The sequence below is a fragment of the Pelodiscus sinensis genome, chromosome 13 (genome assembly GCF_052426305.1).
Source record: "Pelodiscus sinensis isolate ZL-2025 chromosome 13, ASM5242630v1, whole genome shotgun sequence".
Lineage (NCBI taxonomy): Eukaryota > Metazoa > Chordata > Testudines > Trionychidae > Pelodiscus > Pelodiscus sinensis.
In genome coordinates, this window is record NC_143064.1 from 31,684,349 (window position 1) to 31,712,104 (window position 27,756).

The 27,756-nt window shown below is 41.8% G+C and overlaps 1 protein-coding gene across 1 annotated transcript; it reads right to left on the bottom strand.

Moving 5' to 3' along the window:
- Positions 1–213: 213 nt before the first annotated feature.
- CHMP1B (charged multivesicular body protein 1B) lies at positions 214–27,756 on the bottom strand. The gene is made up of 8 exons (XM_075940781.2): positions 27,507–27,756; positions 22,305–22,402; positions 8,531–8,677; positions 4,749–4,817; positions 4,562–4,669; positions 3,784–3,827; positions 2,162–2,234; positions 214–424 (listed from the first exon to the last, which is right to left on the bottom strand). Exons 1-8 carry the CDS (start codon positions 27,520–27,522, stop codon positions 380–382), a joined length of 600 nt encoding a protein of 199 aa, XP_075796896.1. The 5' UTR covers positions 27,523–27,756; the 3' UTR covers positions 214–379.

Below are 27,756 nucleotides of genomic sequence, written 5' to 3' on the forward strand. Positions count from 1 at the left end.
CTGTACATGTTCTTCATAATTTAAAAACCCACTTTATAATTTAAAATATTATATACCATGTTAATAGTGTTCAGCTTTCCTTCAACTAGAATAAGCCAACATTATTAGTTGACTTGGAATTTTAGCTTGGTTTTGAGAAAAGATAATTGCAAAAATATATCCCCAGATTCAAAATGTACTATACAGAACTAGAAAAACATCAAAAGGCTGTGATACTTTTGAATTTCTTAATGTATTTAGAAAGGATAGCAAGCCAAAAGTGAAGTATCATATAGTACAAATATTTTGACACCCAGAGCACACGGCATACAGCGCAAGATATATACAGTGTGACTGCTTTGGAAGCATATACAGAGAATCGCAGCTTTGATTACTTAAGTTAAACTTGATCTCGTAGACGGGCCAGTCTCTGAGACAGCTCATCCTGCAGAATGTCAGAATAAAAAAAAATTATTTTGTATTTTACTTTTTAAAAGCTAATACATAAGACTTGCACTATCATTCACACCACAAACACATTAGTAAGCAAAACAAACAAGAGCCAGATAAGAATTTGTATTTCTAGGAGACAAGTATTAATTGACTGAACTGTAACCGTCATTTAAGTACTAGAGATGTAGCCGTGTTAGTCTGGTCTTGCTGAAACAAAAGACAGGACGACTATGCAGCACTTTAAAGACTAACAAGATGGTTTATTAGGCGATGAGCTTTCATGGGCCAGACTCACTTCCTCAGATCAAGTTGTGGAAGAAAATTGGCATGACCATATATACCAAAGGGATAAAATAAAAAAAAAATGAACACGCATAAAATTGACAAATCAGATTTTAGAACGTGGGGGAGGAGGGAAAGGGGGAGGTTAGTGTCTATGAGATAATGATATTAGGGGTGATAATTGGGGAAGCTATCATTGTACTGGGTAAGGTAGTTAGCATCTTTGTTAAGGCCCATATGTAAAGAGTCAAATTTAAGCATGAATGACGTCTACACAGCAACTTTATTTTGAATTAGCTAGCATTATTTCAAAACAACTTAGTCCATATCTACACAGCAGGCAGTTATTTTGAAATGTCAAAATATTGTCAAGATACTCCGACTCCTGTAACCCCCATTGTACAAGCAGTAAGGGAAGTTGGAGGAAGAGTGCTTTATTGCAAAATAAGTGCTGTGTGGACACTTATTTTGAAATAAGCTATGCAATTGATGTGGCTCCATTTGTGTAGCTTATTTTGAGTTAAGTCCTGTTGTGTAGATACACTCTTAGTTGCATCCTCAAATGAACCAAGCACAAGTTCAGCACAGATGAGAAATGGAAGTAGAATGGTGGCTCCAAACCACCTTGTACCTCTGCCACTTCCAGAACCAGTGATCAAATGAGACCTTAGTGCAGGCTGGAACTTCTCCTTTAACATGATTTGTCTAAAATAGTTCCCTAAAGGGTTATTCACTAATGCACATTACTCTAGAACTAAAGTCTCAAATCTTTCTTCACCAGGTCAGGGGAAGCAAGTGGTGTTAAAACTGACACAGCTGTTACTTCTGCTGAAGTTTTGCCTAGTGTCAAAGGAATCCTGAACTTCTCATTCAGAGCTAGCGTAAGGCCCCTATGCATCACTTCAGGAGCGTAGGGGATCTTAGCAAGAGAAAAGGATCTGATGCAATGTATGCACAGGATGGCCCTGAGATAGCGACAGAGGAAAAGTTAAAAGTATGTGCACAACTAGTTTTACTTACACATTGCACTTATTTTGTTAAATATAAAACTAATGTATTATATGGTCCTAGAGGTTTGCAAATAAATTTCAGTATTAAAATTTCATGTACAACAGTAACCTTTTTAAATAAGAAAAAACGTAAAGAACAAATAGTCTGGTAGCTTTAAAGACTAACAAAACATGTAGATGGTATTATGCGCTTTCGTGGGCACAGCCCACTTCTTCAGATGACTAGTTCCAGACATCCAACCCTCCAGTCATCTGAAGAAGTGGGCTGTGCCCACGAAAGCGCATGATACCATCTACATGTTTTGTTAGTCTTTAAAGCTACCAGACTATTTGTTGTTTACGTTTTTCCTGTTACAGACTAACTTGGCTACCCCTCTGAAACCTTATAAATAAATGTGATATATGATCTATTAGAAAAGTTACAAAGCAATATTTACCTGCTCTGTGGAAGCAACACTTGTGCCAACAGAACCCATTTGCCCCTGGGGCAGTTCCATGTTCAGATCAAGGCTACAATTGAAAACACAAAACAAATATATATCATGAATATCAATATGGCAACAGGCCACAGCAGAGTGTAAGCAGTTCACAAATGGCATTCTGTGCAGTATGCAGGCACCAGAGTCTTAAGCACAACCTAATACTTTGTATGTCAGTTAATTAGGCAGGCTTGATCAGGAAAGTGGGGTGATCACTAAGCAAAGAGTTTGTCAAAGTTAACAGCAATAATTGCTGAGATGATTAGCAAAGTTTCTGGTTCCTGGGGATGCTTTTGAATAGTATCAATGGGTTAAGCAAGTCTCAGATTGGAGAGACGGTATGAAATGCTACATCAGAATTTGAATCCAAAATACATTAAATGAAGGTAACTGTACATATCCCCGCAGAGGTAGTACGGTGCACTAATTCTCTGTCCCTCCCAAATCCACAACAAAGCCCAGTCCACAAGCAGGGATGATGTTTTCATGCCTATGGGCCAGTGTGCTAATGGCAGTGAAGCAGTAACACCAACTCCTTACAAAGACGACAAGAAAGGCGTGTAATTAGCACATCGGGCAATGGACTAAAAGGAACCTCCTGGGTCATCAAGTTTAGTCCCCTGCCATCATTGGCAATATCCTCAGCTCAAAATTGACGAGAGAGAGTAAAAGCAGAGTTGACTGATTATCTAGTTGAAATATCCTGGGCTCAAACATTTTGTAAATTAAAATAAATGATCCTTGCTGCCTTAATAAACGCAGACAACACAATATTATTAAACATCTGTACTTAATATATTATATAGCCTTGCCCCCCACTCATTTCTATTATAAGATCACAATAAAAAATGGATCATGCTCAAAGAGTTGAACCTATTCATATACATGAAACACACCATAAATTAGGGGTGTTAAATTTAGATTAATTGGCTAATCAAATAGTTGATGCAATTTGCCCCAGGGCTATTGCTACACTTCAAAGGTGAGGCTAAAGCGCTATGGGGAGCATGGGGCCAGCGGGGGACTCAAGTAGTCCCTTGGTGGCCCCATGCTCCATGTGGTGTTTCAAAGGGGCAGTGCCACAGGGAGCCCGGAATCAGTGAGGGAGTCTCCAGCTGACCCCAGATTCCATGCTTTGAAGCACCCCCCCCTTCTCTTCCATGCCCCTTTGCTGCCTCTTTCTGATAGAGGCAGCAAGTTGGAGGCGTGGGAGCTACGAGTTGTTCACATTCCTACCCTAAATAGGTTTAGCTATTTCAGTATGGTCCCTGTCTTTGAAGTGCTTTTTAAATTATAGAAATAAACTGCTCTAGTTCTAGACTTTATCATAAATAATCATGCAAACACTACATGGTGGTTTATAATCTCAATCTATTTTCACTCAAGAAGATTTGAATCACAATATCCAGAAGTGAAAGCACAGCATATATACAGCCACTTGATTATTTAGCTGCACAAGAGTAGCACATTTAAAGTGAGGGAAATATGAGGGTAATTTAATTAAAATCAAATGCAAAGTCCAGATGCAACTGCCCCTAAAATACACAAATACTACTACTACTCATTTATATTATACTCACCCTGCTTCATCCGCCATTTCCTGTAGAAGTGTATCCACTTGGTTCTATAGCACAAGAAATAAAAAATGAGTCAGTTTCTATTATATTTAAAAACAAGATTAATAGTACAATTTGAAATAAGCAAAAATTCTACTGTCTTATACTGGAGCATCTGTGGATTTTGAACATTTATAGTACTTTACCACCAGAGGGAGCTATAAGAATTAAGAATAATCTTATACTATGTCATGCAAATCAATTCTCCCAGTTTAACTGCCAATCTGTAATATTTCCAGATACAATTAAGTCTAATCTTTTATGTACAAATCACATCACTTTAATATCCTAACAGAAATGTTACCATAGTCATCACTATTTTGAAATTAGGGCACAGAAAGCATCTTCTCCCAAAGTCGACTTCTTTATATAATTCTTAGAACAAAAACTTTTTACTCTTTGGAACCATTTTTTTAATTGTGATACAGCTGACATTGGTATGCTTTTTTAAACTAAAAATGTGTATTAAAATTTAATCAAAGTTCCATACATTTCTAAGGAAAGGCTGACAATTTCATACTAGAATAGCACCCCAACACATAAGATGGGGGTTTGATAGTATGCATAACATTTACATTAGCAGCTCAAACTATTCTTTTGTTCACAAGGTAGCAGGTTAAATTGAAAAATTCCTCAACTCCTGTAACATCTTTCAGAAGCCAGAAGGAATAGAAGAAATGACATCATCTGTGCACAGCTGATTAATATGATAGTTATTAATTGCAATATCAATTATTCTTACTTGTGGTGTTGTTAATGTAGTTGTGTTACTCATTGTGTCTTCCATCTGTTGCGTCTGAACATCTAATGTTTCAAACTGGTGCTCAAATTTGTCCATTAGGGCAGATATCTGCAGATAAATAAATATTATCAAACTAAAAAAACTGCATGTATACCTCCGAGTTCCAAATAGTTAAATTTATATCTACCTTTTCCAAGTTCATGCTCTTCAATGTAGCATCCATAGATTTAACTACTCCTGCCATTGATTTTGTTACCTGAAAAACAAAAACAAAAAAAACCCACAATACGTAAAAGATATAAACCTAACATAAAAAAACCCAAAACGCATAAGGAACATAATTAGTTTGGTTAATCCATTCTGTTTAAGTAGACTTGTTTGTTCTCATGTTCTGTATCTAAAGAATTGTTACAGCTCTGTAGTAGTGGTGTTTATACAGCTATTTAAGGGTCTGTCAGGTTTTTTTACAATAAACGATATTTTTTCAGAATTTTACAGTTTAGCTGTAAAACACGATCGTGGCTCAATCTCTATGACTAAGACATTTCACAAATAACTGGGAACTGAAACCTAGATAAGCTTGTTTGAGTTACGACTGGGGGCTAGTAAGCCTACCTACCCTGGTTGTAACTGTGAGAAAGTGGGTAAAAATTCAGAACGTCACAACAACCTATAACAATGGATGTTGAAGGTAAAAGATGTAAAAGGGAGACCAAAAGCTGAGTTAGTCTAAACAAAAAGGCCTACTAATATTATTCAAGGTCTGTGTTAAATTCATACTTGGCAAAAAAAGAAATCAGTGTTGAATTGGAAATTAGACTTAAGTGGTGATCAAAACAATAAGGAAACAAGCTATCCCAGTCATTGATTCCTTCAGAGCATCAAAGAGAGACTTGGGGACATGAGGAATGTGGACACTGGCTGACAAAGACGAGAGAAAGGGAAGGAACTAACTTTACCATTATGGCTGTCACACTCATTGTCTCTTAGGAGTCCAAAATCCACTGTCACACCACTGGGCTCCCACATTAGGTCAGATATTTAGGGACCCAGATGGCATCGTCACCAGCACTGCTTCCAGCTGACTTCCAAATGCCACCTTGGATGTGAGACACTGTCGCTTCTCAGCTCCTGACTCCTATCTCTTTTCCTTCACTATCTTATAGCTTCACTTTTCTAGCCTCCTTTTTCCTTCTATCCAATAAGATTCTGGCTAAGTGATCAAGGTTGTATATTTCACAACACTGCTGTAAGTCTGCAACCAGAAAGAGGCAGCTAAATGTGATGCCCTAGAATAGCCCACTGCTGGTACAAGCTTTCAAGGCCTGAATGTGGCTTCTAAGACGTTAGACAGTGCTTGTGTTTCTCCAGTAACAAGGATACAAGCAAAAGTCAACACCAGAAACAGAAGCTGCATTTTCTATCTTCAGTGCTCTTTTGTTTTCCATATGTGCTTTTCTTGTTTCATCTTAAAGAAGGAGCAGACTAAGAGCAACAACAGCTTTAGCACCAGCCCCTCTCAAGAAACTTCTCTTTTCCCAAAAAGGACAGTTACCACAATCTTAAAAACCCTAACCATCTAAAAGACTGTCCAACAAAGGGATTTTCTTTTCAAAAACTTTCTAGACACAGGAAAAGGAAACAAGACACATTAAACTAAAGCCTTACTTAATACCTTTCATTTCAAATGCTTCAGTTGTTTTTCCTACCTTTCTGTATCTTTACAACAGGGAGGGGGAAGGAGGGAGTAAGGGACAGGGTTAAAGGTAATGGTGTGGTATTAATCAGGTGAAGTTCCTTTTATACCAAATCCCAAACTCTATTTAACACCATTCAATATTGGACAGTTACAAAGTCATGTTAAAAAAGGGGTAAAAAAAACGAGTGGTCCTGCAGAAAACAATGTTGTCATCTGAAGAAGTGCCCATGAAAGCTCATGATACTAACTATATTTTTGTTAGTTTCTAATATGCTATAGGACTATTCATTTTTTAACTGCTTTTTTAAAGTTACAGACTAATTCAGCTACCCCTGAAACTTTTAAGGTCATGTTAACGCCTTTAACTCTTTGAGCCCATATATTCTATCTAAACTAATATGACAGGATGCACTAAAAACAAAGACCACTACAAACAAGGCCATGAAGCTTTATAAAATTGATTTTTAAAGAAGCTTTTCAGGCCTACAATAATAGTTTCATGTTTCTGTAACATCTTTGCTTCCTATGATATCCTTGGATTTCCTACCCAAATGTGATTTAATAAGCTCAAACTAAAGTAACAGGTCTGCAGCAATAGCCTTGAAAGTATATTAAAAAATGTGGACACTAGACAGGTCACTGTGAGCCAGGACGATTAAAGACAAGTGTACTATTGTCCAGAAGATTATAAAGTATTGTTACATATCTATTTTTCATAATTTATAGCAGAAATACTTTCTATAGGTCTTTTTGGAAACCCACAAGAAAGTAATTACTCAAATACACCTACTTGTAGACTGAAAGGGTTTTATATTTAAAAAATTTTGAGTCGAGACACTGATTTAAAGTAGGATACATTGGTTAGCCAACAGGAAACATTTGTCTCCTGTAAGTACTATAAGTGACATGCAACAATGACATCAGTACCACATAAGTAAGGCCCTACCAAATTCACAGTCTATTTTGGTCAATTTGATATTAAAATAATAAATTTCATTATTTCAGATATTTAAATTTGAAGTTTCACAGTGTTGTAATTGTGGGGGTCCTGACCAAAGGAGGTGGAGGAAGGTTCAGAAGGTTATTATGGAGGGGTTGTGGTACGGCTATCCTCATTTCTTCATGACTGCTGGTGGCCATGCTGCCTTCAGAGCTGGGTGGCCAGAGAGCAGCAGCTGGTGAACAGGAATCCAGAACTTATGGCAGAACCACCATGACCAGCAGCACAAGAAGTAAGGATGTTACTGTATGGTTTTGCCACCCTTACTTCTGCACTGCTGCTTTCATAACTTGGCCCTTGATCAGTAGCTGCCACACTCTGGCCATTCAGTTCTGAAGGCAGCAATGCAAGAATCACAGTGGCATGGTATGGTATTGCCATCCTTATCTGCACTGCTGCCTTCATACCGCAGTACCCAGCCAACAGCCAGTGCTCTCCAGCCACCCTGCTCCGAATAACTTTGTGTCCCTCCCATCTCCTTTTTCTGTCATAACCCCCAAGTTGAGAAACAATGGTCTCTCCCTTAAAATCTGTATGGTATAGAATAAATGCACATAAAAGACTAGATTTCATAGTCTGTTACACATTTGGTATGGCAGTAAATGAGGCAGGGCACTACACATGAAGGATAGTGGCATTAGGTCAACTAATTAATTCATAACTTTCATAACCAATGCTTCCTACACAATTTAGTTGATTGTGCACCACAGCTGAAGTCATTCCAGTAATCTTATTCATTCAGGCTGCGTCTAGATTGGCATGATTTTCCAGAAATGCTTTTAACGGAAAGGTTTTCCATTAAAAGCATTTTCGGAACAGAGCGTCTAGATTGGCACGGATGCTTTTCCGCAAAAGAACTTTTTGCAGAAAAGCGTCCGTGCCAATCTAGACGCGCTTTACCACAAAAAAGTCCCGATCGCCATTTTCGCGATTGGGGCTTTTTTGCAGAAAACAAATCTGAGCTGTCTACAGTGGCCCTTTTGTGCAAAAGTTTTGCGCAAAAGGAACTTTTGCCTGAACGGGAGCAGAATAGTATTTCCGCAAGAAGCACTGATTTCTCACAGCAGGAAGTCAGTGCTTTTGCGGAAATTCAAGCGGACAGTGTATATAGCTGGCAAGTTTTTCCGGAAAAGTGGCTGATTTTCTGGAAAAACTGGCCAGTCTAGACACAGCCCCACTGTTTTAGGGATAGAATTGAAACAGTTTAAAGGAGAATCTAGGTTTTAGCTGTCTAGAGCGTTTATACATGGAAGTATGAAAATATGCTTACCTTGCCCATTGTTACTGCCGTTTGAACTCTTGCTGCTACAGCATCTACCCTGGCACTCATGCGCAAAAAATTGATTGCCTGATTCTTCTGTCGGATTGCATTTTCTGCATGTATTCTTGCAACTTCAGTATTACCCTTCTGGATTGCCTGTTTAAATAAAAGCAAATCATCTCTAGCAATAATTACTCATAATTCATAATTATCCCTCAAATAATTCATAATTATCATTCAAAAAAGCCCTTATACTTTCAAAAGTTAAGCCAAGGTCCAATTCAACTCCTACTGAAGTCAATGGAAAGATTCTAAATAACTCACATGTAAACTAGATCAGTGCCTGCCAAATGTTTTGAGCATACAGACCCCTTTTCAAACTATTAATAATAGAGCTGTTTTCAAACATTCCATTACTTGATAATTATTTGAAATGTATAATAGTTCATGTTATCTAAACAAATTAGTAGTATTGAGAAATACTACAGGATATCCACATTGAAATATAACAACTTTGAGGTGCCATATATTTGTACTGAATAATGCAAACATAAGAATATGTACACAATTCATAGGTAATATGCTTAAGTTACATTTGGTAAATGGGTACACGTTATTAGGGTACATTAAGGTACACATTCAACATATGCAGCATTCCTAGCACAGATGATGTCACACTGATCCTCAATTTCCCTCCACACATTGTCTAACGCCGCAGATGTCAATCTGAAACTCAGAAGAACATAGAGATAGAAACTTATATATACACGATGCGGTACCTGTGCAAGATTCAACCATCTCACATTCATACATAAAAAATTATAATGCTTCAAAGTTGTTACATTTCAGCGTAGACACCCTGTACTTTACTTGCTTAACAAAGTGGCTGATGCTGTAGTGTAGATGACAGAATGTAGATATTGGTTGGATTGATGACAGTCTCAGCCTAAGGCTGATTCCACATTCAGTCGGCTCTGGTACTTCGATTTTAAATACAACCAACGATTTTAATATAACCAACACTGGAAATCCAATCTCACAAACATAAGTTGTTGGAAAAGGCATCAGGTATTTTGCAGCCTTGTAAGAAAGTTCTGAACACTGAGTAACAATTTATAGCCAATAGTAAGACATGGGGCTTTTGTTTGAAGACAAGCATCAACAAGGTGTCACATGATAGTTCAGTGAGATTCGGAATGTCAAATTTGAATTCTTGGGATTTCAAACTTGTGTTCATGTCAGTATCGAGGTCCACAAACGAGTTTCTGATCCAATTATTGTTTATATTGGTACAGGAAAGTACTCACACAGCTGTCTTTTGAGATTTTGAATCTCTGATTTCACATTTTACCTTATGTATGAGTTGCATTTCTGAGCTAGCCAAAAAATAGGACAGATTTGGGAAAGAATCATAGTTGGACTGATCAAGTCACGATGTCCCTAATTTCTTGGGGCCTAATTTCTTGATCATAGCACCAATTTTTTCATGGGCATGGAAGATGGTCACAGCTTTTCCCTGTAGACTTAGATTAAGTCCATTTAGGTAGATGAAGATATCAGCTAAATAAGCCAATTTAGCTAGCCAAAGAAACTCAATAAGGTGATGAGAAAGTTCAAAATGATGGTATAGCAAAAAAATCCTCACTTAATCACACAATTCAAACAGACACGAGAACCTTTCCTCTCAAAAGGCAGCAAACTTCCCTGTGAAGAAGTTGTTAGCTGTGATCACTGGCCATCTCACCACACAAAGCAGCAAGTAGTCTTGAATTCAATGGATGCGGCTTGATGAAACTGACAATCTTCACCGACTCGTCCAAAACTATCGTTAGGTCAGCACGTTTTTTTTTTTTTTTTTTTTTTTTACAACTAGCACTAAGGGTGCCAATGCTTTAACTCAAGTGATTACTCCAGTGTACTGGCCCAGTCATTGCATGAGCTCCATCAGTACTGATCCCCACACATTCTGACCAGTCAATATCATGTTCCCTCATGAAATCACTCAACACCTCAAAAATAGCCTCACCTGTTGGGGGTGTGGGCTAGTTATGTTCAGGACTAGTTGGTTCTCCCCGCCCCCTTGCTGCCTCTATAATATAATATAGAGGCAGCAAAGGTGGGGGGCGGGGAGAGGAGTACTTCAAAGCAGCAGCGCCGCAGAACTGAGCCAGGACTGAGTCAGCTGACCCCGAGCTTCACGGAGCTGCTGCCGCACATCTGATCCCTGGTTCAGCTATGCGGCACTGACCTTTTAAAACGCCGCCGGGATCAGCTGTACTGCCGAGCGTGAAGCCTGGGGTCAGCTGGGGACAGCGGGGTCACCGGGATCAGCCCGGGTTCCAGGGAAGTGACACATGGAACCCAGGGTCCATACGGCATGCAATGCAGCATGGAGCCCAGGGTCAGCAGGGGAATCCGAGTCCCCCGCTGACCCCAGGCTCCATGGCTTTGAAATGCACAAAAGCCCCTGCTGGGGACTCTTGTACATTTCACAGTAGGCACCCGTGTGCAGCCCGGAGTCAGCGGGACTTCCCATTGGCCCCGGGCTGTACGCGGATTTCCGCATTCCTCCTTTGAAATGTACAACAGCTCCAGCGGGGACTCATGTACATTTCAAAGGAGAAATGTGGAAGTGCCAATGGACTAATCAAGTAGTCAATGGAAATTCCATTGACTAGTCAATGAATTGCAATTTAACATCCTTAGTGTGCGCAAAGATTTGCAAGAGAAGTCCTCTCGGACTTGTCTGTTGTAGTCATAACTGATGACTGACAGGAGGTTTGAATGGTTTGTGATATCCGTTGACATCAATTTGCAAAGAATTGAAGTGACTTTTCTGCACTTTCTCAGCTAGTTGTTTGTTAACATTCTGAGCCATTTTGGCAATTCTGTGCTGAACTGTGTTTCTTGAGAGAGAAATTAAACCAATCTGTTTGCCAGCCTTGTCTCTGAGCATTGCACTCACCATCTCCTTTGCTGTGGGTAATATCAATTCTTCTCCAATGGTGTGTGGTTTTCCTGTCCTCACTAAGGAGCTGAGCCACCCGCTAAGAGGCTTCCATTGTCTTAGCATTGTCACTGCCTGTGACTATGTAAGGGTATGTCTACACTACCCCGCTAGTTCGAACTAGCGGAGTAATGTAGGCATACCGCACTTGCAAATGAAGCCCAGGATTTGAATTTCCCGGCCTTCATTTGCATAAGCAGGGAGCCGCCATTTTTAAAACCCCACTGGTTCGAACCCCGTGCAGAGCGGCTACACTGGGCTCGAACTAGGTAGTTTGAGGTGTACCGGTAGTTTGGAATAGGAAGCCTAGTTCGAACTACCTAGTTCGAGCCCCGTGTAGCCGCGCTGCACGGGGTTCGAACCAGCGGGGTTTTAAAAATGGCGGCTCCCGGTTATGCAAATGAAGCCCGGGGAAATTCAAATCCCGGGCTTCATTTGCAAGTGTGGTATGCCTACATTACCCCGCTAGTTCGAACTAGGAGGGTAGTGTAGACATACCCTAATGGATTAATTTCTTACTTTCCTTAAATTCTTTAAGTTTGTTCTCAAAAAATTCAATTGGCTTAGAAACATATTCACCATGTTTCATTTCAATGTGACACTGAAGATTAGTTGGTTTTAAGTTCTCATTTGACAGTACCACCTTACCGGGTAAGCATAATAGATATGGCTCAGATTCACTGCCAGTCCATATAAACCATAACTTCAAGTATACATCACTTTATTTTCATGTTTTCCATTTACTTTGTGTTTTGAAGTGGAACTTGACGTTCCACAATAGTCTCCCGGTTCCTTTCTTTTCAGTCTCTGTATTAATCTACAAATACATTTTTCCTAGCCCAAATCAACCCTTCCTACCACTCTAATAGCTTTTGAAAGGTTAGACCAGAGTAACATTCACATAACATGATCACAAAACTAAGTATTTAATATATTACACAATATACACATATGTTAAAATGTGTAAATAGTTTTATACACTGTACATTTATTTTAATTTCTATTTTAAACTTTCTGTGGACCCTGTACAGTACCATCACAGATCACCAGCAGTCTGTGGAACATAGGTTGGGAACCACTGAACTAGATGTTGTGTCCTATGCATTTGAAAATATGTCTGAAACTTTCAGCTCTCTCCCAGAGCTTCAACACAGGTAAGTCTAGGAAATAGTATATGATGAAGTAGCATTCTAGACTTACATTGCTCTCAAGCATCTAACCTTCAAAACAAATAAAGTATCCAATTTTTAATCAAACAGAACTCAATAAGAATACTATGTCTAGTAATATTAAAACAGGTAGCTGGTATACCTCATTACAGTTTCATAAACAGCAAAATATCAGAACAAAATATATCTCTTCTTTGTTGTATATACAGAGGGTGCCTCTTTACAACAATCCACATATTAACAACTTGTCAGCATTGTCAGTTTTGTATAATTGTCGAAATTGTGATTCGACAGAAGTGCCACGTAACTGGCAATAAGGAGTAGCAGTGTCGCTGAAGAGTACACTTTCCTCCCAAATATATCCATTCTTTTGCTATCTCTCTCAGTTGTAGCATTTTTATACTGAGGAGCCTTGGACCGGTGTTGCGCAGAGTCTCTGACTAAAAAATTGGGCAGGGGATAGGTAAATAAATATTCCATCCCTTTCAATGGGACAAAGTACTTCTTGTCCACTCTTCTGTTTGTCGGTAGGGCAGAGGCAGGGGTCTGCCAAATCTCCTTCAATGCCTCCATGATTGCCTCATCTAACTGGAGTTCTATTTTAGCCTGGTGAGGGGGGCTGGAGATTTTTAAGGAGGCAGTACTCCTTATCCTGCACCTCCACCAACTGCACCTCCTGACGTATTGCAACTCTCTTACACAGATCTTCAGGAGGCAATACATCGCCTGGAATTACAGCTTTGTCAGGGGAAGATGATGATTGGTCCATGGGGGAGTGTCAGGTTGCTGTTCCTTCGCAACTAATACTTGCTCTTCTTCGGGTTCTGAGTGATGTGTTTGGGATGATGAGCTCTAAGGCAGTAGCAGAGGGTAGTGGTCCTGCAGCAATACAGAGGCAGGCAGATATCTGGGCGATCTACCGCCACAGGGGGGCCATTCTGTAGACCGTAACTGTTGGTGATGATAATAGCTGGAGTAGTAAGGTGTACGGCTGCGATAACTGTAGTGGTAATGCGATCTCCTACGTGAGAAATGTTTTGAAGAGTATGCACCCCTGTGCTCTTCCCAATACACATCATGTGGTGACAGCATGGATGAATGAGGGAGTATTACTGAACCCTAGACAAAGGTGGTAGGGAAAGAGCAAGGCACCTCGAATAGTGACGAGAATCTCTCCGCGGTGCCGCAGGGAACAGGGATAGAGATTTTTGATGTGGCGAGTATGGAGAAGCCTGCCATTCTGCTTGAAGGGTGTGTGGGACCAGTGACCTCAGTGCCGCTGGAGAAGGTGCCAGTGCCAACATAGGAGAAATAGAACTTGGGCTCGGATGTCTGTCTTTGCAGGGGCTTTCTTCAGTACCGAGAAAGTATCAGTCCTCTCCGGTGCCAGGTTGGACTGTGACCTGGGCTCCAGAGCTGCAGGTGCCAGTGGTGCCACTGTGGCCAGCACCAGGGTCTTGGCAGATGGGGCAGCTGGTGCCGACGTCGATCTAAGTGCTGTCGGAGTCCGTGGTATCGGCACTGAAAGTGCTGTCTCTTTCGTTTTTGTGACTGGAACCACCTTTGCATGCAAAGAGGTGGTGCCTGACGTCCCAGGCTTATCCCTGGTGTTCACCCTGCTGAGCAGCACTGGCAGGAGGGAATGTGCTGGTGAAGCCCACATCTTTTTTGCCGGAACTGATCCTCAAGAGAATGCACTTTGTTTTTGCACGGTAGCAGGGTCTGCGGAAGCCATGGACACAAAGACCAATGACTGGAGCATCTTGTCAAACACAATCATCCGGAGGTGCATTTCCCTATTGCACTGGCCCTTGCTGTTAATTTCGAACAGTGAGAGCATTTCTGAGGCACATGAGCCTCACCCAAGCAGGATATATGAAGAATGGCTGTCTGAGGCCAGCATGGGTTCGCAACACGTGTCACACTTCTTAAAACCGGGAGAACCCGTCCTCTTTGGTTTGATCTTAAGTCTGTTTGGGTTTTTTTTTTTGTTTAGGCCTGAAAAGGGTCAGCAATAAAGAAGGTGTTTTTTTAAAAATGCGCTACGAACTAAGGACTATAATTATTAACTACAAACTGATTATATAAACGATAACTAACTAACAACTCTCTTTGTTTTTTCTGACTAGACAAAGTTGAAGAGAGGAGCTCGCTCCATCCGCAGCCAAGGATGGTTGAGAGGAACTGATGGGAGCCGGACCGTGTTCGTGTGCAAAAGGGCGCGAACACCTTGAGGCACCAGCCATGCATGGACAGTCTGGATGACTACTGCTGCTCAAAACTCCGATCTGCAGTGCCAGGACGAGTCCACCATCTACACTGGAGCACCCATGGGGACATCACTCAAAGAACCATGGTTTATTAGTTAATCCTACCAAATACCACCTTCCCCCTCGTCCCCCGCTACCTCTGTATCAGAGACTACAGTACAGAGGGGCTGCAGGGAGCCAGTCTCAGGGGTGCTGGTTTTTAAGGTGGCTCCCCTCACAGACCCCAGACTGCTGCCTATGATAGAGGCCCTGGCTGCAAGCCCAGCCCCTGGGGACTATCGAATAGTTGTGTAACCGATAATATTTTATGCAGTTACATGTCTATTCAACTACATGATATCTAACATCCTTAATCCCTGCCCACACTGGCTAACACCCATTAAGGGACCTATTCTCCACGAATTATCTAGTTCTTTTTTGAACCATGCAATAATCTTGGCTTTCACAAAATCCCCTGTCAAAGAGTTCCACGGGTTGACTGTAAAGAGAAACTTTCTTTTGTTTTAAATCTGTGGCCATTAATTTCATTGAGTGCCTCCTACTTCTTGTGTTATTTGAAGGGGTAAATAACGCTTCCTAATCTTTCCAAACGATTCATGACTTTATATACCTCTGTCATATTTCCCCCTTAGTCATCTCCTTTCCAAGCTGAAAAGTCCGAGTCTTTTTAAGCTCTCCTCATCTTGAATGTGTTCAATACTCCTAATAATTGCTGTTAACCTTTTCTGTTTCTTTTCCAAATCTAATATATCTTTTTTTGAGAAAGGATTAGATAGAAAATATATTGCATCTATATAAATCTATAAAAGCGACGAGGAGTCCTGTGGCACCTTATAGACTAACTGAAGTGTAGGAGCATAAGCTTTCGTGGGCAAAGACCCACTTCGTCAGATGCATGACCCCTCTGATATATAAATCTATAGTACACCCATTTATTGTAAACTGTGCAGATCTGGTCACCCTTTCTCAATAAGTCCTAATATTCTCTTAGGTTTTTTGATTTCCACTAGACATGGAGTAGATATTTTCAGATCTCTTTATTTATGAACTCAGCTAATTTAAACCCCATCATTTTTATGTATATTTGGGATTATATTTTGCCACCTGCATTTATCAATACTGAATTTCGTCTGCTGTTGTGTTGAGTAGTTACAGTCAAAATTTTAAGTCCAAATAGAATCATAGAGCAGGAAGACACCTCAGGAGATCATCAAGTCCAGCCTCCTGCCCCAGGCAGGACCAATCCCAACTAAATCCACCCAGCCAGGGCTTTGTCAAGCGGAGACAAATACCTCTAGGGATGGAGATTCCACCACCTCCCTAGGTAACCCATTCCAGTGCTTCACCACCCTTCTAGTGGAATAGGTTTTCCTAATATCCAACCTAGACCTCCCCCACTGTAACTTCAGGCCATTGCTCCTTGTTCTGCCATCTGTCACTACTGTGAACAGCCTTTCTCCATCCTCTATGGAAACTATCATCAGGAAGTTGAAGGCTGGTATCAAATCCCCTCTCACTCTTCTCTTCTGCAGACTAAACAAACCCAAATCCCTCAGTCTCTCCTCATAGGTAATGCGCTCCAGCCCCTAATCATTTTGATCACCCTCCGCTGGATCCTCTCCAATGCGTTCACATCCTTTCTATAGTGGGGGGCCCAGAACTGGACACAATAGTCCAGATGTGGCCTCACCAGAGCCTAATAAAGGGGAATAATCACTTCTCTGGATCTGCTGGCAATGCTCCTCTTAATGCACCCTAGTATGCTATTAGCCTTTTTGGCTACAAGGGCACACTGTTGACTCATATCCAGCTTCTCACCCACTGTAATCCCCAGGTCTTCTTCTGCTGAACCGCTACTTAGCAATTGAGTCCCCAGCCTGTAACAATGCTTGGGATTCTTCCGCCCCAAGTGCAGGACTCTGCACTTGTCCTTGTTGAACCTCATCAGATTTCTTTTGGCCCAATCCTCTAATCTGTCCAGGTCACTCTGGACCCTATCTCTCCCCTCCAGCATATCTACCTCTCCCCCCTAGGTTAGTGTAATCTGTGAACTTGCTGAGGGTGTAATCCATCCCCTCAGCCAGGTCATTAATAAAGATGTTGAACAAAACCAGTCCCAGAACTGATCCTTGGGACACTCTACTAGAAACCGACTGCCAACCTGATATCAAGCTGCTGATCGCTACCCGTTAGGCCCAACAGTCTAGCCACCTTTCTATCCATTTTACAGTCCATTTATCCAATCTACACCCCCTTAACTTGCTGGCAAGAATATTGTAGGAGACCGTACCAAAAGTCAAGGTATATCACATCCACTGACTCTCCTATATCCACAGAGCCAGTTACCTCATCACAGAAGCTATTCAGATTGGTCAGGTATGACTTGCCCTTCGTGAATCCATGCTGACTATTCCGGATCAGAAGTTATCCCCAAAATTCTCCAAAAACTTCCTGTATACTGTCTGTATACTGCTGTATTGGTCTCCCAACAGATGTCAGGGTAATTGAAGTCACCCATGAGAACCAGGGCCTGTGATCTGGAAGCTTCTCTCAGTGGTCTAAAGAAAGCTTTGTCTACTTCATCCACCTGATCCGGCCATCTATAGCAGACACGAAACACAACATCACCCCTGTTGCTTCCGCTTCTAAATTTAGCCCACAAATTCTCAACAGTCTGTTCTCCCTCTAAGTAATGGAGTTCTGAGCAATCATACTGCTCTCTAACATACAAGCAACTCCTCCTCCTTTTCTCCTCCGCCTGTTCTTCCTGAACAGTTTATACACTTCCATGACAATCATCCCACCAAATCTCCATTATTCCAATCAAATCATAGTTCTTTAACTGGGCTAGGGCTTCTAATTCTTCCTGTTTGTTGCCCAGGCTTCTCGCATTCGTGTACAAACACCTTAGATAACCAGTTGATCACCCTGCCTTCTCCATCTGAATCAGGGGTCCTCCTTTGTTGCTTGTTCCTCCTTGCGATTCTTCCCAGTGTCCAACTTACTCCCTTACATCAGGGCTTTGGTCACCATCCCCCAACAGACCTGGTTTAAAGCCCTCCTCTCTAGGTTTGCAAGCCTGCCCATGAAGATACTCTTTCCTGTCTTGGTTAGGTGGATCCCATCTCTTCCTAACAATCCTTGTGTCCGGAACAATATCCATAAAAAATAAGCTGCAGATATCCACATCCACATCTTCAGATGTGGAATGCGAATACCTGAGGATTTGCAGGGCTCTACAAGTTACCCAGTTTTGTGAAATCCCTTTAAAATTCTTTGCAGTCTGCTTTAGACTTAACTATCTTGAAGAAATTTTTTATCATCTGCAAATTTTACCCAACTCACAATTTATCCTTTCTTACATCATTTTAGAACATACTGAACAGCACTGGTCCCAGTACAGACCTCCAGAGGACACCACTATTTTCTTCTCCCCATTTGTTTTCTATCTTTAACTCGAGTGTTTGAAAATGCTTTTGGGATCATCAAATGATCTTTCGCTTATTTAACCACAAGCCTTTTGTTCTCTTAATCACCCTACCTCTGTTTATAAACAACCTGCCTTGCTGCATCCAGCTTCCGAACTCATCACATATCACACTCTGGCTAAAACTTTGCTCTTTAAACAGAAAGTGTGATCACAGCACCAGTGCTGAGAAGCAAGATCTCCGAGCACTCTGTAAACCAACTCTACAAGGAGAGTAGTTAACTAGCCTGGTTCATACTAGCACTTTACTGTTCTGTAACTTACTGAGCTGGGGGTGTGTGCCTGTGTTGGTTAACACCTCTTATTTCAGTTTATACTGCCACTTGGCTGTAATGTAACTTTCTGCTCCAGGGATGTGAAAAAAAACCCACCACTCCACTCAAGAGCCGCAAGTTATAGTGCTAGGGATATTAAATTTCGATTAAGTATTCAAATAGTCAATGGGATTTCCATTGACTATTTGATTAGTCGATAAGGACTTTCAAGTTCCACCTTTGAAATGTACAAGAGCCCCAAAAGGGGCTTGTGTGCATTTCAAAGATTGAAACTTTGTGTGGTGCCCCAGCGGGGACTTTTGTGCATTTCAAAGTGGAAGCGCCGCATGGAGCCTGGGGTCAGCGGGGGACTCGGAGTCCCCCTTACACATTTCAAAGTTGGCACTCCATAGCCCGTGGCCAGCAGGGAGCTCCCCGCTGACCCTAGGTTCCATGTGGGCACTTTCGTTTTGAAATGTACAAGAGCCCAGTGGGGACTCCCTGCTGGCTCCATGCTCCACATGTCGTGCCAACTTTGAAAGATACAAGAGTCCCAGCAGGGGCTCTGGCTCATTTCAAAGAGGAAGAGCAGCATGGAGCCTGGGGCCAGCACAGGACTCTGAGTCCCCCGCTGACCTCAGGTGCCATGCAGCATTTCTGCTTTAAAATTCACAAGAGCCCCAGCGGGGACTCTTGTACATTTCAAAGTTGGCCGCTGCTGGGCCCCTGCTCTCTCCCACGGAGCTGGAGCTGGCTTTTAAGCTGCTCCCTCCAGCACCCCCTCACTTCCCCCTCTTGCTGTCTCTTTGTGATAGGGGCAGCAAGGGAGGGAAGAGACTTGTTGACTAGACAATTAGTCGCTTACATCCCTAAAACAGGCACCCAGTGTTGTTAGCTTCTCTCCTCATGGATGTGGTTTATATACTTTCTTTCAGTGCTTCTGCCATGGCCACACTTTCAATTTAAAGTGCTGCCATGGCTACGCTTTAATTTTAAAAGTGTAGACAAAGCCTCAAGTATGTTGCAGTTAAGAGCTCTGAGGCTAGGGTGAGTAGACCCTCGTACAAAATGTGGGGGGGGGGGAGCAGGGGGAAGAAGGGGTGGAGAGATAACCACCACCGCGAAAAATACAAAGGCAGAGCTAGAAATCAAGTTACTGGCTTTCATAATTCATGTTACCTGTGTCAAACAGGGAAATGAAAGTCTCTGTGTAGAGACAAAAGAAGTCTCGCAACAACAAAAAAGCCAGTCCCGCAGCAATGAAACAGCAAGTTAAATTATATTCCTTATTATTCCTATAAAACCAACAGAACTGACAACTAAATTCAAACTGAAAGATCAAATTCTGCCTTCAGGCATATCTGTGTAATATACATTGAGGCAGCATTTAGTTAGCAATAAATGACTAAATAGGAATTGTGGAAGCACTAAAAATATCTTCCTCTTTGAACATATGAACCATATGAAGTCAATACGGACATCTCTTTCTACCCAAAAACCCGCCTGTGACGGCACGTTGGGGTTTTCCCACCTCCTGCACCCCCGAAATGGCACGAACAGACTTCACCAGCCAGTAGAATAGAGGGAGTTTATTGCTTCTCCAGGATACAGCACAGCACAGATGTAATCTGGTTCCAGGGCAGGCCTAGGATGCCTCAGCACCCCTTGATATGGGGCGGGGAGTCTCGGCTTCCAAAACCGCAGCCTGTTGCTTAGGCTGCTTCCTCCATGATCCCAGACAGAGACTAACTAACTCTCTTCCAGCTCTGCCCCCCAGCCAGGGGCAGCATTCCACCGTCCTTTGTTTCTCTCCCTGGGGGGTAGCTGGTCAGACAGGTTAAGAGACCCTCTTTGCATAATGACTCATCCCCTGTCTTGCTGGGCCGTGGTACCGACAGCAGCCAGGGGGGGTTACCACAGAGCCAGCATAGAAACCAGCAAGGTACCCCCAGTATGTCACACCGCCTAATAAAAATAAATGTAAAACCCTCAGAAAAATCAACCTAAAAAAGGAAATTATTTAAAATCAAAATTAAAAATCCTACCCATAAGCAGAGGTTTTAACCTCAAAATGGAAGAAGTGCCAGAGACTTCCTGAAGTCCATTTAGAACTTTATTGATTTTAGATGGAAGGTGCTTAGGTACTATGATGATGAACAAAGCCTTCAGCTAGCCATACCAGAAAAGAATCCAGTTTAACTTCTGGCTCCCAAATGAATTTGAAAGACTTTAGTACAATACAAAGTATTTAGTACAATACTGAATAAATCCATTATACAATCAGAAACCAGAGAGAGAATTTTAAATACAAAACTGCTCTTTCAGATGATTAAGTGAAATTTGTGTGTCACAAGAGCTTCCTTCTGCTATCACAGTACTTTAAACAAGAAAAAATAACTTCCAAAATAATGAATTCATCTAGTCAACTAGAATGATGAACATTTTAAAGGGGTGTTAGAAATGGGAAAAATATGTGTGTGCCCTTTTTGCTACTTTACAATATTAAGGAGTCCTGAAAGATATCTCCTGTATTATTCCTTTTGTCTAAACTTCAACTCGTCTCACTCTAATTTTATGGACTGGAAAATGACTAGTATTATGATATCAGACAAGAGATTGAAAGCAGAACAACCAAGCTTTGAGTTTTATCCTGATGGCTTAAAGCTTGCCTCAAGATCTATTTAATGTCAATGTTTAATATGCACTTGGGAGAAAATTCAACCCTCTTAGCACCTCAAATAGGTCTGACACACCTCTGAGTCCTCATAAGACGCTCAATGTGTTCTCCAGGAGAATCAAACCACACAGAAGTTGATGTATTTTTTTGCCTTTTTTTAAAAAACTTCAGGCTACTTTTAAACAGCTAAAAAGATATGAACCCTATTTTTAAAATTTTAATGTCACATTTAGTAATGTGTGAATCTAAGATAATTTAGAGAAATATGGTCAAGAAAAAGTGATTGCACTACAAAAACACTGTATACATATTTTAAAGACAAGTCCAGTGTTAATATGTACAATATTTTAAAATATTAAAAATATTCTGACAAGAGTCGCAAATACATTACACCCAAAAGGAAATATTACATTGCCAATCTACATACATTTCTTAGACTCATAGAGCTGGAAGAGACCTTAGAAGGCCATCAAGTCCAGCCCCCTTGCATTCATGTTTTATTACAATGCACAGCTGGAAAACTATAGCAAAATACAAGTTAAGAACCTGCCTAGCACAAAAGAAAACAAATTAAGTACAGATTGAACCTCTCTAGTCCGGCACCCTTGGGACCTGACCAGTTCTGAACAAGAGAATTTTCAGGACCACAGGAGGTCAATATTGTCTAGCAGCATTGCCAACAATTCCACTGATTACTGGGCTGTTAGAGAACTTTTAGGGGTAAATTAGAGCTAAATAACAGCACAGAACACAGAGAGCGAGGACTAGTGGCTGTAAACAAATTTTATGGGACCATGGGAAACTTGGCCATACCCATGAAAAGTGGACATCTGGCTAACTAAAATCATTCCAGAAGACTAGAATTCTGAACTAGAAAGGTTCAACCTGTAGATACGCATGCGTTATTTTCATTACTTACCTTCTTAATTTTAGCCTTTTCAATCTTTTCTTCTTTATCACACTTTTTGGCATTCCTGCTGAGCTCTTTGGCAGCAAACTTCAAGTTAAATAGGTGTTCTGCAATGCATATTAAGGATCTACAAAATATTACAAATACTGAAAATATGAACAGGTCACTTTCCGTTTGATTTAGTAGCCTATTACATGCATATTGTATTTCCTTCTGCAAATTTTAATATTGGTAGGTCAGCCATTCAATTTGCATAAAACTGAAACTGAACAAAAAGATACTTTATTGTGATTGCTCTTGTTGATTTTTCATTGTCCACATTGTTCCTTTTGTCATCTTAGTTCTAAAGTTTAAAAGCCATAGTTTGGACATTTTTTTAATGTTTGGAATCAAAATTAGCTTAATTTGATTAACTCAATTTAAGTAGTTAAAAGGAATAAAGAATGCTGTTCTTTCAAATGTATGCCTATATAGGTAGGATGATTCTGAACCCCTAGGAATCTGAAGATAATGATAGTTTTATCATGGACTTCAAACAGAACAGAATCATTGCAATGCTAAACACTTCTGAAATGCCATCCCTACATACATACACGACATCTATCCAGTTTTAACTTTTAAAACTCTATGAAGATGTTTCCTTCTGTTAAGGAATTCTGTGATGCCATAAACACTCCCCATCTCTCCTCCCCCCCATATAAAAAATGGTCATCTTAATTATAGTAAATTTGAAATGAAAAACAAAGCAACTAGGGATGTGAAAAATTTATTTTTGAAAACATGTAACCACTGACTTTTTTAACGATTACATTTTGCACACAGGAAGGACATGCCCACAAGAGGGTGAAACCGATGCACCCAGGCTTATCGGTTAATCGTGTAAACAAGTACACACTAACATCCCTAAAAGCTACCATGTCATTCTTTTTCACCTCATCCATCCCTATATCAGGTAGGAAGACAAATAAGAGATTTTACCACAATGTGCGCTATAACACCTGGCCATGACAAGATGAGGCTTCAACAACATCCTTCAGTTATAAATCTTTACTTTTACTAGATAACAATGGACAATTTTGTCATGTACTGTTTAGTGGAGTAGCACTGCCCTTATGTAGCCTACAAATATAAAAAATCATCATAAGTAAATAAAACTTCCTCTGGCATAAACAAATGTTTTATTTAAGACTCTAGAAGGACGAATCATTTCGTTTTAGAAGGCAAAGAATGATTTTGCTGAAACCATGTTTGTATTCATTCAAAGTAGTTTTCCACCCTACTACAGCAGTTCCCAAATGCCAGTCCATGGACTGGTGGTGGGCCGCAAACAGCTGCTTGCTGGGTCGCGGCATGCTACCAGGTCATGCCACACTGCCTCAACCCCACTCACTGGAGAAGTGCACAGTGAGTGGTACAGTGGGCGGGTGCTCCAGGGGTCTCTGCTGGGCCTGCATGTGCATATGGGCCGAGCAGCATTGGGAAAAGAGCGGAAGATACGTGTGTCTCATGCCTCGCAGGAGCAGGCCCAGCCCCAGGGAAGATGCCACCTGCCACAGGCTGCTCCACAAGATCCAGAAAAGCAGCATTAGCAAGCTGTGGAGCGCATGCACGGAACCGAAAGTCCACCAGTCTTCGCTTCCTTGACGGGCCCTTCTAAGCCCCTAAACTGAGGCATCTCTATGGCCCGCAGCTGCCACTCATGCATGGAATTGTGAGGTGGGGGGAGCAGTGGTGGCAGCAGCTGTGCTTCTGCCTACCCACGGAGGGGAGGATAGGTGAGAGCACCAGCCCCATCAGTGTGATCCTGGTGAGCTTGGACAGTCGCGGCAAAAAGCTGCTCTTCTGCTTCCCTTTCCATCAGGGTGCATGCAGTGCCCAGCCACTCAAGCCAATAAGTGACAGTGCAGGGTCACGGGCCAGGTGCACAAGAGCTTGGTGCCAATCGCAGGGGAAGAGTGAGGTGGGTTGGGCTCACCCTGGGCAGCGCTGATGGGCTGGAGGTGGGAGCTTGCTTGGGGGCCAATGCCCAGACGCCGGGGGGGGGAGGGGAAGGTGTCCTGAGGCAAAGGGAATGAGGCAGGAGGGAAGCGAAGACAGACAATGACCCTCATAAAGTGGGCAAACCTGGAGAAATGCTGGGTTATTCATTGTGTGCATACAGATGCAATGCAAAATAACATAGGACTGCTTAAAATTAATTACCATCATGAATGTGAAAATATGCAAATAAGCTGTTCTAATGAATATGCAAATGACTCCACGCCAGTCCATCAAAAGTTTTTGAATGAGTTTGCCAGTCCGCAGTATAAAAAAAGGTTGGGAACTACTGCCCTAATATATACTCATTAGTTGGCACAAGCAGCAGTGAACAATCTTTTAATTGTTAATAAAAAATACATTTATGCAATGAATTTTCTGTAGAATTCCCCCCCCCCCCTTAAATCATACACACTACACTTTGGCTTGTGAAACCCTGGCTTGAAGGTGAATAGTAAAAAAAAAAAAAAAAAAAAAAAAAAAAAAAAAAAAAAGGAACTGACTTTGCCACAATGCCTCATTTTTGTAAGAGAGAGGAGTGTAAGTTTGGTGTGCAAACCCTAAGATATAGGTGGAGAACCCATGACCTGCGCCGTTGCTTACTTTCATCCAGAGGAAGTTTCACCCTGCTTCTCATCCCCAGTTGGAGCCACAAACCCAGCTGACCCTACCACGGGCAAGAAGTGCTAAGCTTCAGTGCCCTTCAGCGGGCAAGAAGCCAAGCGCTGGATGAAAAAAAAAAGTAACAAATTATCTGTATGGTTTACTGTCAAACTCACTGTATTTTTTATTTATTTATTTTTTTTTTTAAGAAAAATGTACCCACAATACTGAAATAATTGTTGGTGTTCATTTTTCTGGGCTGTAAAAGCTAGGTCACCATGTCTTTCAACTCCCTCAGGACTAAATATATTACATTGGCCCGTAAACTATATCACAAGTTAGACCGTTCTGCCTTAGGGACTGATAACAGGCTATAAAGAATTTCATCTATAGGTTGCCAACTGCAATCCAGCTCAGGTAATGATCAGAACCATGTAAAGTATTACATCACTTCCTTAAATCAATGGCTTTGAGTCATGGTGACACACACAAGGATTTTATTTTTAAACTCTCTCAGTTACTCAATGTTTCTATGTTGGATAGCACAATGCATCATTTGTTGCCTCACAGATTTTTCATTCCCTAGCATAGACTTGCTCCAACCTTTAAATGTATCGGTCTCAATATATGGTAACTCAAATGAAATCATACTTCTTCTATTCACCATAATTTATTTGGAAACCTGTTCCAACATTTCATCTTGTCAACATCCTTAAAACTACAGATCAAGATTCTGCTGAGCAAAACATACAGAATAGCATTAAAGGTAAGATCATTTTATATACCAAGGAAAAGTTTATTATATTTTTGTTTATAATGGATATTAAGCATGATTCCTTGCCACTATGAGGAAAAAAAGGGTTCGTTTCTGGCCCCTGCTATGGCCTCCAAGTCAGATGACCCATCCACGTAACAATTCCTGTGGTGTGCAGAAAACCCCAATTGACATAAAGCTAGAATAGATGGCTCTATGTCGTCTCTGTCACAGACTCTGGCTTAGAAGCATGACTAGAATACTATTTCTGGCTAACAGAATAAACCTTTGGTGCTGCTGGCAGATAGATGTAAGTTTGCACCAGGGATTGTCATTGATCTGATCCCTCCCAACTCACTCGAGGATTGAGGGAATGTACAGCTACCTTTACTAAGACACAGTGCCAATAAGATACTGATCAGACCAATTACATAAAACAAGTCAGATTTAAAATGGAAAGGAAGTCTGAAGAGTAGTAAGGTCAAATGGAAGAGAAAGTTTAAATATAAGCAATCTCTTACTACGAACATTATAAAACATAAGAAAATAGATTCTTATAAATAAAGTAACTTTCATCCTCTTCACATCCCACCGCTAAGAAAGAGTGGGAGGAAACTTAACCTTTCACATGCCTATCTAGAAGTGTAACACATAAACATCATATGTAATAGATGATGTTTACCAGTTCACTGGCAGAGACTGGAGCAGCTCCCTGCTCACTGTGGGCAGGGAGATGCTCCAGCCCTGCAGGGTCCATCATGGATAGAAGGACTCCAGAGCAGCCGGAACAGTCTTGTCCACAGCGGATGCACCTCTTTAATCCATTAACTGGTTAAACATCACGTTTAACTGGTTAACCAATTTACCAGGATCTTACATTCCTGCTTCTAGATAAAAAGCTTTCTATTATCCCTGCAGCAGTAACTAGATGTTACCCCCATTTGGGAAGCTAGGTTTTGGCAGCAATGCTTGTATCATTCATGAATACAAGAAAAATCCCAAAGAAGTTCGCTCTCTTATGACAAAAGAAATCCTCCCTTCTCCCATTTAGCATGTTTATTTTCCTTGCAAAACTGGAATAATTCACTTGTTTCCATGTATACTCTGTATCTAAGAACAGAATAATACACAATTTCTGTTATGGTACTAACATAAGATGATCAATTTATACTTCAGCTATTGCCTTCATCGGGTCTTACAAGAAGGAAACTACCAGTTTCTATTATGCATCATTCCAGACTCTTCCACTTTCCCACATAGCCCAAGATCAAAATAAAACTGGATGAAACTTGCTATGACATCCCCACTGAGACACGTCTCCAACAGGCCTGATGTGGTAAAGGGAGATGGTCTGAGCCCCTGTCAAGGCTTGAATGAATACTGTGCTTTCACACTGAACTGAAATAAAACACTGGGCTGTGCGATCCTAGAAAGTGTCACATGGCTCAGGCCGCTCCCTGCAATCCTGCCAGCCCATCCCCGAGGTGGAGGAGACTGACATTCTAGCCAACAGCAGCGCTCAGTGCCTGCCCGTCGCTGGTCTGGTGAGGAAAGGGGTTTGATGTGTCGCTCAACGGCAGCGTCACTCCCAGGGAGGAATGGGCAGCCCCCTCCCGACGGGGCCCCTCCCCTGAGGGAGTTCTCCCAGGGAGGGGCCCCTCACCATCCCCGGCGGGCCCACTCCTGGCGAGGCCTCCCCCCAGAGTTGGGGTGTCTTCCCTTGCTAGGACCCCTGTGGGGGGTAGGGACTGCAGACACCCGGGGGCCCTGCCCGCGCCTCCTCCCCGCCAGGTCTTGCCCTTCAGCCCAAAGGATACTCTCCATGTTGGACATGACGGCGGCTCCTCAGGCCCGGCCGGCGGGGGAGGCTCGGGGTGGCAGCTCAGCGCTCTCCGGCCCTCAGCGGCTGTTTGGGAACCAACTTCCGCCTTCCCCTCCTGAGCCGCGTCTCGCGCAGGCGGCGGGACCCAGCGCTTACGCGACGGCAGCCGGCAGGGAGCGTCAGCAACGTGCGCGCTCCGCGTGAGCGGCGTGGGGTCGAGGGAGGAGGGGAACGTGCGCGCCGCC

Coding starts and splice junctions, on each gene's coding strand:
- CHMP1B (XM_075940781.2), bottom strand. Junction 4,670..4,748: donor AGAGCATGAACTTGGAAAAG/GTAGATATAAAT, acceptor ATTTATCTGCAG/ATATCTGCCCTAATGGACAA. Junction 2,235..3,783: donor GAAATGGCGGATGAAGCAGG/GTGAGTATAATA, acceptor TTTCAATTGTAG/CCTTGATCTGAACATGGAAC.